Source organism: Schistocerca americana, chromosome 4 (assembly GCF_021461395.2).
Source record: "Schistocerca americana isolate TAMUIC-IGC-003095 chromosome 4, iqSchAmer2.1, whole genome shotgun sequence".
Taxonomy (NCBI): domain Eukaryota; kingdom Metazoa; phylum Arthropoda; class Insecta; order Orthoptera; family Acrididae; genus Schistocerca; species Schistocerca americana.
The window spans coordinates 787,316,390-787,331,567 of record NC_060122.1 but is presented as its reverse complement, the minus strand read 5'-3'; the positions used below and the strand labels follow the sequence as shown (position 1 = coordinate 787,331,567).

At 45.7% G+C, this 15,178-nt stretch overlaps 1 protein-coding gene and 1 non-coding gene across 2 annotated transcripts in view; both read right to left on the bottom strand.

The window, feature by feature from the left end:
• The window catches only part of LOC124613800 (solute carrier family 26 member 6-like), a 144,070-nt gene extending 131,396 nt beyond the window's left edge, over positions 1–12,674 (bottom strand). The window contains exons 1-2 of the mRNA XM_047142523.1: positions 12,510–12,674; positions 8,704–8,952 (exon numbers count right to left, since the gene is read on the bottom strand). Of these exons, the coding sequence (XP_046998479.1) occupies positions 8,704–8,952; positions 12,510–12,674 (414 nt within the window). The remainder of the gene's footprint in view (positions 1–8,703; positions 8,953–12,509) is intronic.
• Positions 6,179–6,253, bottom strand: Trnat-ugu. Its single transcript has one exon. It is a non-coding gene; the product is annotated as a tRNA-Thr (tRNA).
• Positions 12,675–15,178: the final 2,504 nt, after the last annotated feature.

The following is a 15,178-nucleotide window of genomic DNA, read 5'->3' as shown; positions in this document are numbered from 1 at the left end:
GAGACCTTTGGAGATAAGAGAACGACTTGTATGAATATCAAGAGCTCAGATGGAAGCCCCGATCTAAGCAAAGAAGGGAAAGCAGAAAGGTGGAAGGAGTATATAGAGGGTCTATACAAGGGCGATGTACTTGAGGACAATATTATGGAAATGGAAGAGGATGTAGATGAAGATGAAATGGGAGATACGATACTGCGTGAAGAGTTTGACAGAGTACTGAAAGACCTGAGTCGAAACAAGGCCCCCGGAGTAGACAATATTCCATTGGAACTACTGACGGCCGTGGGAGAGCCAGTCCTGACAAAACTCTACCATCTGGTGAGCAAGATGTATGAAACAGGCGAAATACCCTCAGACTTCAAGAAGAATATAATAATTCCAATCCCAAAGAAATCAGGTGTTGACAGATGTGAAAATTACAGAACTATCAGCTTAATAAGTCACAGCTGCAAAATACTAACACGAATTCTTTACAGATGAATGGAAAAACTAGTAGAAGCCAACCTCGGGGAAGATCAGTTTGGATTCCGTAGAAATGTTGGAACACGTGAGGCAATACTGACCTTACGACTTATCTTAGAAGAAAGATTAAGGAAAGGCAAACCTACGTTTCTAGCATTTGTAGACTTAGAGAAAGCTTTTGACAATGTTGACTGGAATACTCTCTTTCAAATTCTAACGGTGGCAGGGGTAAAATACAGGGAGCGAAAGGCTATTTACAATTTGTACAGAAACCAGATGGCAGTTATAAGAGTCGAGGGACATGAAAGGGAAGCAGTGGTTGGGAAGGGAGTAAGACAAGGTTGTAGCCTGTCCCCGATGGTGTTCAATCTGTATATTGAGCAAGCAGTAAAGGAAACAAAAGAAAAATACGGGGTAGGTATTAAAATTCATGGAGAAGAAATAAAAACTTTGAGGTTCGCCGATGACATTGTAATTCTGTCAGAGACAGCAAAGGACTTGGAAGAGCAGTTGAATGGAATGGACAGTGTCTTGAAAGGAGGATAAAAGATGAACATCAACAAAAGCAAAACAAGGATAATGGAATGTAGTCTAATTAAGTCGGGTGATGTTGAGGGAATTAGATTAGGAAATGAGGCACTTAAAGTAGTAAAGGAGTTTTGCTATTTGGGGAGCAAAATAACTGATGATGGTCGAAGTAGAGAGGATATAAAATGTAGGCTGGCAATGGCAAGGAAAGCGTTTCTGAAGAAGAGAAATTTGTTAACATCCAGTATTGATTTAAGTGTCAGAAAGTCATTTCTGAAAGTATTCGTATGGAGTGTAGCCAGGTATGGAAGTGAAACATGGACGATAAATAGTTTGGACAAGAAGAGAATAGAAGCTTTCGAAATGTGGTGCTACAGAAGAATGCTGAAGATTAGATGGGTAGATCACATAACTAATGAGGAAGTATTGAATAGGATTGGGGAGAAGAGAAGTTTGTGGCACAACTTGACCAGAAGAAGGGATCGGTTGGTAGGACATGTTCTGAGGCATCAAGGGATCACCAATTTAGTATTGGAGGGCAGCGTGGAGGGTAAAAATCGTAGAGGGAGACCAAGAGATGAATACACTAAGCAGATTCAGAAGGATGTAGGTTGCAGTAGGTACTGGGAGATGAAAAAGCTTGCACAGGATAGAGTAGCATGGAGAGCTGCATCAAACCAGTCTCAGGACTGAAGACCACAACAACAACAACAACTTTGCACTTGGTGGGAGCCGGATTGACAACTCTCATTTCTAACAGTCACCACAACACTAATCGACAAGCTAATGATTGTTGGGGATGCTCGTTCCTTCCACTGGCTTCCTGCTAGATGACAACGGTAGCAACTCACCTTTGGGCATTCCATACTAAGGCTACATGGCGGCCGCGGTGGCCGTGCGGTTGTGGCGCTGCAGTTCGGAACCGCGGGACTGCTACGGTCGCAGGTTCGAATCCTGCCTCGGGCATGGGTGTGTGTGATGTCCTTAGGTTAGTTAGGTTTAAGTAGTTCTAAGTTCTAGGGGACTTATGACCTAAGATGTTGAGTCCCATAGTGCTCCGAGCCATTTGAACTAAGGCTACATCCCTTGTATCCCTAGTTTCCACATAACCGTCGTAGCTGTGTAACACGCCCTCGTTAAAACTCAGTGACCTGTTAATAATGACGTCTTTGTAGCTATAAAGGTATTCTTGACTGACATAAACCCACCACAAAGGTAACTAACACCCACTATCGTCACAGAGTGTATTTAAAGCGGACTTGATTTGTATAGAGCCACTCATATGCGATAGACACGAAGTCTGGACACACATCATCATGAAGAAACATGCCTACCAACTATCATTTATGTTGCACAACTCCTTCTTGGTGTTGTGACTGTTTCTCTCACTGTATTTAAATAAAGAACACCCCATTTTATTCTTCTCTTTGAAATCTACAATACAAGCAGCATAATATATCATAGAACCATTTGGAAAGTTGGGATAGACACCAGCATCGCATAGATTAATACACCTATTGCGATGGCGCGGTTCCTTTCTGGGATTAAACCAGCACCTACCTGTGAACTCCTCGCAACAGATCGCCGGTAGGAAAGCCGAGCAGAAACCTACCGTACTGCAACTCGCACCAGGCTGCATACAACGTAAATATTCTAAGATTCGGGAAAAGGATTTAATTTTGAATGAAAGGTGGAATTACTGGCAAAACCTCAGTATATTCTGAAGTTAAGAATTACAAGTTCACTGCCAAGCCCGTGGTAATCCTAACGCAGTCAGGCACAAACCCTTTCATTCATGTTATAAAGTTTATAGTAACGTATTTCCCGAAATCTGAACAGCTACTAAGCACGGATTGTTCTTAAATGAAAATTCTCGCCATACTGTTAAGTTTACCGGTGTCTAATGCACTCAAGTTTTTGGTCACCGATCTTGTCAATATGCCATACACAAAATTACTTAAAAAATCCGTACTTTTTAAAAATCACACCGGAATAAATTTCCCTTCACTTTAAAGCGCTTTTTAGGCGTGTAGCACAACTAAAACCGGCAAACTATAACTTCCTTCAGAGCTCATGCTACACACGACCGTACCATTGAAAGGCTACCTCGACTGCTGTAGGCATTCGCTATCTCCAAGAGCAAAGACGTGAGAAAAATTCTCCGTTCTGATTGGTCACTTCTCTTTCAGGCTAATAGAAAAATATTATTCTCCCGCGTTAGTCCCCGCTTCTCATGACTAACCAATCAACAAATAACACACTTTCGAACTGTACTTTTTCCCGAAATAAATATTTAACATTCTAATTTTTTATTTATACTTTATGTTATTAACTATTTTCATTTGCACTCGAATTAGCTATCCTTTTACCATAAACGTACTTAATATATTATGATACAAAAATCCCCATCGTTTGCATTCAGACTGTCTTAAAAAATTGTCTCGGTAGTTCGTACAGCGTTTTTCAGTATAACAGTGATCTACATACACTCCTGGAAATGGAAAAAAGAACACATTGACACCGGTGTGTCAGACCCACCATACTTGCTCCGGACACTGCGAGAGGGCTGTACAAGCAATGATCACACGTACGGCACAGCGGACACACCAGGAACCGCGGTGTTGGCCGTCGAATGGCGCTAGCTGCGCAGCATTTGTGCACCGCCGCCGTCAGTGTCAGCCAGTTTGCCGTGGCATACGGAGCTCCATCGCAGTCTTTAACACTGGTAGCATGCCGCGACAGCGTGGACGTGAAACGTATGTGCAGTTGACGGACTTTGAGCGAGGGCGTATAGTGGGCATGCGGGAGGCCGGGTGGACGTACCGCCGAATTGCTCAACACGTGGGGCGTGAGGTCTCCACAGTACATCGATGTTGTCGCCAGTGGTCGGCGGAAGGTGCACGTGCCCGTCGACCTGGGACCGGACCGCAGCGACGCACGGATGCACGCCAAGACCGTAGGATCCTACGCAGTGCCGTAGGGGACCGCACCGCCACTTCCCAGCAAATTAGGGACACTGTTGCTCCTGGGGTATCGGCGAGGACCATTCGCAACCGTCTCCATGAAGCTGGGCTACGGTCCCGCACACCGTTAGGCCGTCTTCCGCTCACGCCCCAACATCGTGAAGCCCGCCTCCAGTGGTGTGGCGACAGGCGTGAATGGAGGGACGAATGGAGACGTGTCGTCTTCAGCGATGAGAGTCGCTTCTGCCTTGGTGCCAATGATGGTCGTATGCGTGTTTGGCGCCGTGCAGGTGAGCGCCACAATCAGGACTACATACGACCGAGGCACACAGGGCCAACACCCGGCATCATGGTGTGGGGAGCGATCTCCTACACTGGCCGTACACCACTGGTGATCGTCGACGGGACACTGAATAGTGCACGGTACATCCAAACCGTCATCGAACCCAACGATCTACCATTCCTAGACCGGAAAGGGAACTTGCTGTTCCAACAGGATAATGCACGTCCGCATGTATCCCGTGCCACCCAACGTGCTCTAGAAGGTGTAAGTCAACTACCCTGGCTAGCAAGATCTCCGGATCTGTCCCCCATTGAGCATGTTTGGGACTGGATGAAGCGTCGTCTCACGCGGTCTGCACGTCCAGCACGAACGCTGGTCCAACTGAGGCGCCAGGTGGAAATGGCATGGCAAGCCGTTCCACAGGACTACATCCAGCATCTCTACTATCGTCTCCATGGGAGAATAGCAGCCTGCATTGCTGCGAAAGATGGATATACACTGTACTAGTACCGACATTGTGCATGCTCTGTTGCCTGTGTCTATGTGCCTGTGGTTCTGTCAGTGTGATCATGTGATGTATCTGACCCCAGGAATGTGTCAATAAAGTTTCCCCTTCCTGGGACAATGAATTCACGGTGTTCTTATTTCAATTTCCAGGAGTGTATTTACTTTAGACCAGATTGACGCATTATTCACACAGAGTTATGACACCTTAATAGGTTCTACATTTATATGAGATTGGCATCACAGCTGAAGCACCTGACATAAAAAGCGCACAGTAATACGGTTAGTACGTTATAGACCCCATGTTCTACACTGACGTGAACATTACTGTTTATGATCTTCTAGGGTTTCCAACAGGATATTCAAGTTAATTAGTCATAATATTTGGACGGTTCAGCTGGCCGTTATCTGGAGACGGGGCGCTGCTGGTCCTGAGTACCGTCAAAATGGTACTACTCTGGAGATGGCATCCATACACAGGCCAGAAGAGACTACTCACCTCATGCACCAGGAGCTGTGTGTGCTGTACCCACTGCAAAGGCACTAACAGCGTAGCCGGTGGCGAAACAAAACTAAACGTTAAAAATCTACTACCGACTGAGAACGTCATACTTTAGTGCATGTCAGCGCAGGGCCTGATGTCTTCCTAAGAGGACAGCACGTGACTCTACTTGCAAGATTATCAGCCAGATTAATTTAATGGATCCTTTTGAGACGACTTTCTCAGTCGGCGGAATATTTTGGTGGTTAATCAAGGCAGCGGAGCAGCTGGTACGTTTTGCACTGGAAGCATCGGTCCTGGCACTTGGTGGAGACTGTGAGTACTGTCTGCTGGCCTATATACTCTAGTGATCAAAAGTATGCGGACACCACTGTGTGATGAGGAGAGTACATTAGGTTTCCCGAGAGGCAGATGAGGCAGTTTAACAGGAGATTGTGAGTATTGTGTTGTCAGTAGAGAAGAAGTAGCAGTAGAACGAATAGGCCAGGAGAGTTTAGTGACCTTGAACGTGGACTAGTCATTGGTTCTCACCCGAGTAACAGATGCATCTGGGTCATTTCAGCTATTCTAAAGGCGCGAAAGTCGGCTATTGGTGATGTTAGTGTGAACAGGAAACGCGAAGGAACAGTCACAGCTAAGAGAAAACCAGGCAGACATTCTGTACTGCCGCAAAGTGGCCGTCGAGCATTGCAGACGGTGGCTGTAATAAATCGCATGGAATCAGTGGAAGGATTCACTCGTGAGTTCCAAATTGCTACCAGCAGTCCACCTAGCACACCGGTTTCATGTAGGGATATATGAAAGTAGTATCTGTTCCCGAAAGAACAGATACCATTGATGACCGTGCAGCTTTTCTGGAATTAAATGATAATTAATTCGACACTCTAGCTGCAAACAGACGTTGATATACATCATTGGGGGCATGTTGAAAATCTGTGCCCCGACCGGGACTCGAACCCGGGGTCTCCCGCTTACATGGCAGGCGCTCTATCCATCTGAGCCACCGAGGGCAAAGAGGATAGTACAGCTGCAGGGACTTATCCCTTGCTCGCTCCCCGTGAGACCCACATTAGCAACATGTCCACACCACTACATTCATAGTGCGCCGAATAGGTGTTTGCCCACGAGTGTGGAGGTAAAAATAATGGGGTACAATGGTGGAGCAGCTCCGTATAAGGCACACATTCTTGCTGTGAGGGCGAAGCGACACTTGAGGTCATTGAAAGAGCGATGTCACATGACAATGAATCACTGGAAACGAATGATTCGGAGAGACGAATCGCGCTGGTTGTCTGGTGATCGTTGCCTGCGACCATGTGAAGTGCAACAGAAAAGTACAGAGTAGATATAAATACAGAAGGATACGAACTCATTTTACGGCGTTGTGTACTACATACAGCAGAGGGAGGGTTCGGAGACGATTATATGTATCAGCGTGACAATGTATTCAATCATAAAGCAGAATCTGTGAGGCAATGGTTTGTGAACATTGTCATTCACGAAACAGACTTGAGTGTCAAGAATACTGAATGTTACCGAATGGAACACCTTTGGGGTGAGTTCGAACGTAGATCTAGCTCCAGTCTCCATCATGACTAGTTTATTTGATTTCGGCTCTTGAGGGAGAGTGGGCAGTCATTCCTTCACAGTCATTAAGAGACATCATTGAAAGTAACCCAGCAAACTTCTGCCCATGTAGTGTATGCCAGTGGAATGACGTGTACGATTCGCCGACTGGAGAGAGAGTTGTCGAGAGGAATAATGTAGCACTGCCGCTGTTATCTTCGTGGCGGTGTTCGAGGTAACTAACAATGTATGCCTCATTGAAAGTGTCCTCGGCAGCCTTGAGAAAGACGAAGGGTAGTCGCACTTTATATTTATGTTCACCCATAGGTGTGTGTACAGTTTTCATGAGATAGTGTTGGCATCAGGACCCCAGCGTAGCACGAGTTCGACGAGACTCACCAACAGCGTCGTCTCACGTAATGCAGCATGTCATTCTCAATGGAGAGAAGTCTTCCGAAGTAAGAGCGATTTCAGGTGTGCCGCAGGGGAGTGTCGTAGGACCGCTGCTATTCACAATATATATAAATGACCTTGTGGATAACATCGGAAGTTCACTGAGGCTTTTTGCGGGTGATGCTGTGGTATATCGAGAGGTTGTAACAATGGAAAATTGTACTGAAATGCAGGAGGATCTGCAACGAATTGACCCATGGTGCAAAGAATGGCAATTGAATCTCAATGTATACAAGTGTAAAGTGCTGCGAACACATAGAAAGATAGATCCTTTTATCATTTATCTAGAATAAAGCAGGTCAGCAACTGGAAGCGGATAATTCCATAAATTATGTGGGAGTAGGCATTAGGAGTGATTTAAAATGGAGCGACCATATAAAATTAATCGTCGGTAAAGCAGATGCCAGACTGAGATTCATTGGAAGAATCCGAAGGAAATACAGTCCGGAAAGAAAGGAAATAGGTTACAGTACACTAGTTCGCCCACTGCTTGAATACTGCTCACCGGTGTGGGATCCGTACCAGATAGGTTTGATAGAAGAGATAGAGAAGATCCAACGGAGACCAGCACGCTTCGTTGCAGGATCATTTAGTAATCGCGAAAGCGTTACTGAGATGATAGATAAACTCCAGTGGAAGACTCTGCAGGAGAGACGCTCAGTAGCTCTGTACGGGCTTTTGTTGAAGTTTCGAGGACATACCTTCACCGAGGAGTCAAGCAGTATATTGCTCCCTCCTAAGTATATCTCGCGAAGAGACCATGAGGATAAAATCAGAGAGATTACAGCCCACACAGAGGCACACCGACAATCTTTCTTTCTACGAACAATACGAGACTGGAATAGAAGGGAGAACCGATAGAGGTTAGATTAGATTAGATTAGATTAGATTAGTACTTGTTCCATAGATCATGAATACGGCACTTCGTAATGATGTGGAACGTGTCAGGTTAATAAAAGTTGTCTATACAATATATTACATCAGACAAAATATTAGATGACACTCAATATTTTTTTCTTCTTTTTTGTGGAGGTTCTCCTTCTATTCTAATGAATAGAAGGAGTTGACATTAAGAAATTCTTTTAATTTCCTTTTAAAGGCTATATGGCTATCTGTCAGACTTTTGATGCTATTAGGTAAGTGACCAAAGACTTTTGTGGCAGTATAATGTAGCCCCTTCTTACCCAAAGTTAGATTTAACCTTGAGTAGTGAAGATCAGCCTTTTTTCCTAGTGTTGTAGCCATGTACACTGCTATGACTTTTGAATTCGTTCGGATACTCAAGGTACCCTCCGGCACACACCGTCAGGTGGCTTGCGAAGTAGGGATGTAGATGTAGAAGATTGCCAGCTGGACTGTGAACATAGCTTCAAGGTCCGACTGCGAACCCGAGCACAGTATCACTAGATATTCCTCATTAGTGGTTATAAGTGTAGAGAGACCTGGCCAGTCATGAGACAGGTGACGGCGAAGGTGCCCATGGAGATGTGGCGCGAGGTGCCGAACAGGGCGTAGACGAAGACGGGCAGCAGCGCGACGTAGAGCCCGCCGACGGGGGCGGCGCCGGCCAGCAGCGCGTAGCCCAGGCCCTGCGGCACGTGCATCACGGCCACGACCAGCCCCGCGGACAGGTCGCCCGCCAGCTGCTGCCGCCAGCGGTAGCGCGGCACCCACTCCGCCGCCGGCACCAGCTGCGGGCCCACAGCCTCACTCACACGACGCCTCCCGCACAGCCCCAGTCGCCCGGGAGGACTCGTCACCCACGTATAATACTAACAGAACCTCTTGCAAAACTACTAAATGGGTCGAATCAAATGGAGTCGTCACTTTGCAACACTACTGGCCATTAAAATCGCTACACCAAGAAGAAATGCAGATGATAAACGGGTATTCATTGGACACATATATTATACTAGAACTGACACGTGATTACATTTTCACGCAATTTGGGTGCATAGATCCTGAGAAATCAGTACCCAGAACAACCACCTCTGGCCGTAGTAATGGCCTTCATACACATGGGCATTGAGTCAAACAGAACTTGGATGACGTGTATAGGTACAGCTGCCCATGCAGCTTCAACACGATACGACAGTTCATCAAGAGTAGTGACTGGCGTATTGTGAGGAGCCAATTGCTCGGCCACCATTGACCAGACGTTTTCAACTGCTGAGAGATCTGGAGAATGTGCTGGCCAGGGCAGCAGTCGAACATTTTCTGTATCCAGAAAGGCCCGTACAGGACCTGTAACATGTGGTCGTCCATTATCCTGCTGAAATGTAGGGTTTTGCAGGGATCGAATGAAGGGTAGAGCCACGGGTCGTAACACATCGGAAATATAACGTCCACTGTTCAAAGTGATGTCAATGCGAACAAGAGCTGACAGACGTGTAACCAATGGAACCCCATACCATCACCCCGTGTGATACGCCAGTATGGCGATGACGAATACACGCTTCCAATGTGCGTTCACCGCGATGTCGCCAAACACGAATGCGACCATCATGATGATGCTAACTGAACCTGCATTCATCCGAAAAAATGACGTTTTGCCATTCGTGCGCCCAGGTTAGTCGTTGCGTACACCATTGCAGGCGCTCCTGTCTGTGATGCAGCGTCAAGGGTAACCGCAGTCATGGTCTCCGAGCTCACAGCCATGCTGGTGCAAACGTCGTCGAACTGTTCCTGCAGATGGTTGTTTTCTTGGAATTTTCCTCATCTGTTGACTCAGGGATCGAGATGTGGGTGCACGATCCGTTACAGCCATGCGGGTAAGATGCCTGTCATCTCGACTGCTGGTGATACGAGGCCGTTGGGATCGAGCACGGCGTTCCGTATTACCCTCCTGAACCCACCGATTACATATTCTGCTAACAGTCATTGGATCTCGACCAAAGCGAGCTGCAATGTCGCGATACGATAAACCGCAATCGCGATAGGCTACAATCCGACCTTTATCGAAGTCGGAAACATGATGCTACGCATTTCGTCTCCTTACACGAGGTATCAGAACAACGGTACACCAGGCAACGCCGGTCAACTGCTGTTTGTGTATGAGAAATCGGTTGGAAACTTTCCTCATGCCAGCACGTTCTATGTGTCGCCACCGGTGCCAACCTTGTGTGAATGCTCTGAAAAGCTAATCATTTGCATATCACAGCATCTTCTTCCTGTCGATTAAATTTCGCGTCTGTAGCACGTCATCTTCGTGGTGTAGCAATTTTAATGGCCAGTAGTGTACATTTATGTTAGATAACAGGTACCTGAAGCCACACAGGACTGTGCAATACCGCGCAAAGCTTACTGTCTGTATATTACGTCACACATCGGAATGACGTGGAGATTCCGGCGTGGCACCTGGATCGGTTGACCTGGTACCACGGCGTTAAGCACGTAGAAAATTGCGATTGACTAAGACATGTACACATACCAGAGATTTCGTTGCTTCTACGGTTGGTTGCTATTTCTCTGCGTCGAGCAGCCTTCCCACAAACACTTCACAAATTTTACGACCTGATGTTTTCCCGCATGGCCATACCTGGTCCGCAGAGTGAACGCCGTCCGGCAGTGCAGAGTACCCGCTTTGCATCCACGTTTTCACTCTTCAGTATCTACCGTTCGGAAAATGAACACTGATGCTTCCTTGTGCCATATGTGCGTGGATCTAAAGTATACGATTTACGATAGCTAAATAGTTTGTTGACAAACGATGTAAATACCAGTCTACTGTTGTTCAGTGCACCGTAATGTACTGCCCCTTGCCTATTATCCTCACATGCTGCTTTCAATTAGTGCCCGCTCGCACCCAGTGTCTGCAATTCCTTTGTGTCTTAATTCATAATGGCTCCTGGACGGAAATAGTGTCTCTTCTTTCGTACATGTCCCATGACCGAAATAACAAACACGACATATACATTTAAATGTATTCTGCATAAAGATTTGTCTTTTTTTCGAGCATAAGGCCCTACTGCTGGGAGTCATTTTTTGTTGCATGTGTGTGTCTGTGTAGTGTGTGTGTGTGTGTGTGTGTGTCTGTGTGCCCTCGCGCTTGTGCAATGTCTGTGTACGTGAAAACATTTACTGATGTGATGACGCTCGTCTCATTTTAGTATCGGTTGTAAGGGTACAGTAACCTTACGTAGTACCGATTATGCACTATGCAGAGATCATACATGGTTTAAGCAAAGACTGCAGTGCAGTCAACAATGTGCGAGTGGGTAAGCAGTAGTCGAGTGTTGGAGTCCGTGGGTGGAAGTCGAATGTGAGAGGCTAGAGAGAGAGGTTGCTCGGTGGCGAGGCCGGAGATGAGTGGCAGAATGGCACACAGTGTTTGATGTTTATAAATGTTTATAAATTGAGTGATTCAATTAATAAATTCCAGCATTTAAGAAAGGAGATGTTATCATTTAGTAGTTTTCACAATAACGGAAGTGGACAATAATGAGTCTCATGACAAGGAGGAAAGATATGTATTATGCTAAAATAGTTAAAATATAATTTCACCTACAGCGTATGCGAATAATATAGTTCGGTGCGAAAGTGGGGGGAGGTTACACGGTGCTACAGACCTTTATTTCGAGAGTACTAACAATCGTGTCATCATCACCATCATGATCCTCATTATCTTCATCATCATCATCATCATCATCATCACTGAAAAAGGTGGTATGCACCTTAGTCTGTAGCACGTATGCAATAACGTACCCCGCAGCCCACGTGCTGTTAAGTAACAGCTAACCCACATAGAATACTATGTCATTACAATAGGAAGTTGATGCTACTGATCACAAGGAAGGATAGTCGCACCGTAAAAAGCTGTTGTGAAGTGCGCAGAATGTTAAAACTCACTACAAAAATTTTCATTTTAGCTAAAGTTCCCCACCAAGTGTCTCGAGAAGCTAATTAAAAGATAGTGTCGACAGCGCTAGGTTTCGTAGTGGCATCCAGTTTGCGGAATCTGGATAGTCTGACACATGCGCCTAATCACAGGTCCTGGGTGTTCATTTCCACCTTAATCGCAGCTAAAACTGTCCAGGAGGTTAGTGCACTTTCTAAAATCGCTGTGCGAATCTGAGACGACATGTGCCCCAATTAACGAATCGCCGATGAAACGAGAAGGATAAAACAACGTTGTGTGAACGTTCCATCCAACTAAGGTAAGACAGCGAAGGTCTCCAAACAGCTCAATACTCACAGATAATAGTCATAAACTACAGTACATATTTTTCATTGCAGCGGCGGCACTGACCTTCTTGAAGCGTTCTAGCACACAGGTAGTGCTGCAAGATGCAGTGCATCTCTTCCACAGTATTTGCCAACCGCTGGGTTGCGGGGGAAGCGGTGGCTTCCTCTCTGGTACCGTCGCGGGGGACACAGTTCGGCGCGGCCGTGACGGAGATCTGCTGGCGGCCATCTCTGCACGAGTTGCCGCGACCGGCAGAACCTACCGCAGGCACAAACCTACGGAAGGTAACGCTTCCTTTAAATGCGAGCACGGCACCCTGTTGCTAGACTGTATCCGTACGTCAGTCATAATCTAGACTGAACTGGTTATAAACAGTACACGAACATTACATTTTACATGAAAGTGACTTGTTATAGCGTAGATCCTAACGAAGAACACAGTCTGGGTTACAAAGATAAGCAAATATAATATTCAGACCACACCTCTTCCCCAGCACAGCAGTACCCTCGCACCGGAGGTCAGTATATTACCGAACATGAAAGAGCATGCCCAGTTCGTGACCTCAGCTACTGCAGTCGACATCGTAGTGTAGGATAGCGACAATTTCAGTTTCACATTAACTTGTACCTTTATAAATGTCGAATATTGTATCTCAAGAGAACAGTTTTTTACTTAGTTATCACCTGAAGCTTACATAGTCGAAGACAGTTGTAAATTGTCCAATACTCCTGTGGCAAAGAACTGGGTCAAAGTAAAATAAATCTTTTAATTGTTTATGTAATAAAGTGAACTAATATTTGAAGTGTTTTAGTTTGATGAGCCTTCTCCCAGAGCAATAAAAGAACCCACAGTTATGACCAGTTTCGTCGTATATATATGGAAATAAAACTTAACTGTACGTCGTATTAAACACTATGTACAGTGAAATGTTATAAGAAACTTGTATACAAGTTTTATTTCGGATTTGAACTGCCATAGGATAGGTATCCGAAGTGTCATGGCTATTCGGAGTACTACGTTTGCCAGTGTCACAGGACAAAAACAAGAAAGGAACTTCACATTAAGTGACAAGCAGGACGAGGTGATAGTCTATAATAAAACAACGGTCTAGCGAAATAACAATTGGTCTAAAACAGAAGATGTACTTATGTGTGAAAACAGAAGAGATACAACATTCTTCTCACAAAAGGAAACAGAAAAAATTCTGTGGATAGTAACTTCAAACATTTGTATAAGGTGAGAATACGTACATAGAATGAGAAAGATACAAAATTGGAGGCAGCGAGTACTGTAAACTTTACATGTGCAAGCAAGCCATAATTTCAATGTACTCTTCAATGGTCATTTTGTAGGGAAAAAAATTAAATAAAAAATTAAAAAAATCATGATGGATGAAAATTTAATAATTAATGCTCAAAAACCAAGGCACTCCGAATATACGAGTAATGTGCAGATTACAGACACCGCCACCGATGATCCCTTGCTTAATTTACACTACTGGCTATTAAAATTGCTACACCACGAAGATGACGTGCTACAGACGCTAAATTTAACCGACAGGAAGAAGATGCTGTGATATGCAAATGATTAGCTTTTAAGAGCATTCACACAAGGTTGGCGCCGGTGGCGACACCTACAACGTGCTGACATCAGGAAAGTTTCCAACGGATTCCTCATACACAAACAGCAGTTGACCGGCGTTGCCTGGTGAAACGTTGTTGTGATGCCTCGTGCAAGGAGGAGAAATGCGTACCATCACGTTTCCGGCTTTGATAAAGATTGGATTGTAGCCTATCGCGATTGCGGTTTATCGTATCGCGACATTGCTGCTCGCGTTGGTCGAGATCCAATGGCTGTTAGCAGAATATGGAATCAGTGGGTTCAGCAGGGTAATACCGAACGCCGTGCTGGATCCCAACGGCCTCGTATCACTAGCAGTCGAGATGACAGGCATCTTATCCGCATGGCTGTAACGGATCTTGCAGCCACGTCTTGATCCCTGAGTCAACAGATGGGGACATTTGCAAGACAAAAACCATCGGCACGAACTGTTCGATGACTTTGCAGCAGCATGGATTATCAGCTCGGAGACCATGGCTGCGGTTACCCTTGACGCTTCATCACAGACAGGAGCGCCTGCAATGGTGTACTCAACGACGAACCTGGGTGCACCAATGGCAAAACCTCATTTTTTCGAATGAATCCATGTTCTGTTTGCAGCATCATGATGACCGCATCCGTGTTTAGCGACATCGCGGCGGACGCGCATTAAAAGCGTGTATTGGTCATCGCCATACTGGCGTATCACCCGGCGTAGTGGTATGGGGTGCCATTGGTTACACGTCCCGGTCACCTCTTGTTCGCATTGACTGCACTTTGAACAGTGGACGTTACATTTCAGATGTGTTACGACCCGTGGCTCTACCCTTCATTCGATCCCTGCGAAACCCTACATTTCAGCAGGATAATGCACGACCGCATGTTGCAGGCACTGTACGGGCCTTTCTGGATACAGAAAATGTTCGACTGCTGCACAGCACATACCCCACCAATTGAAAACGTTTGGTCAATGGTGGCCGAGCAACTGGCTCGTCACAATACGCCAGTCACTGCTCTTGATGAACTGTTGTATTGTGTTCAATCTTCATGGGCAGCTGTACCTGTACAAGCCATCGAAGCTCTGTTCGACTCAATGCCCAGGCGTATCAGGGCCGTTATTACGGCCAGAGGTT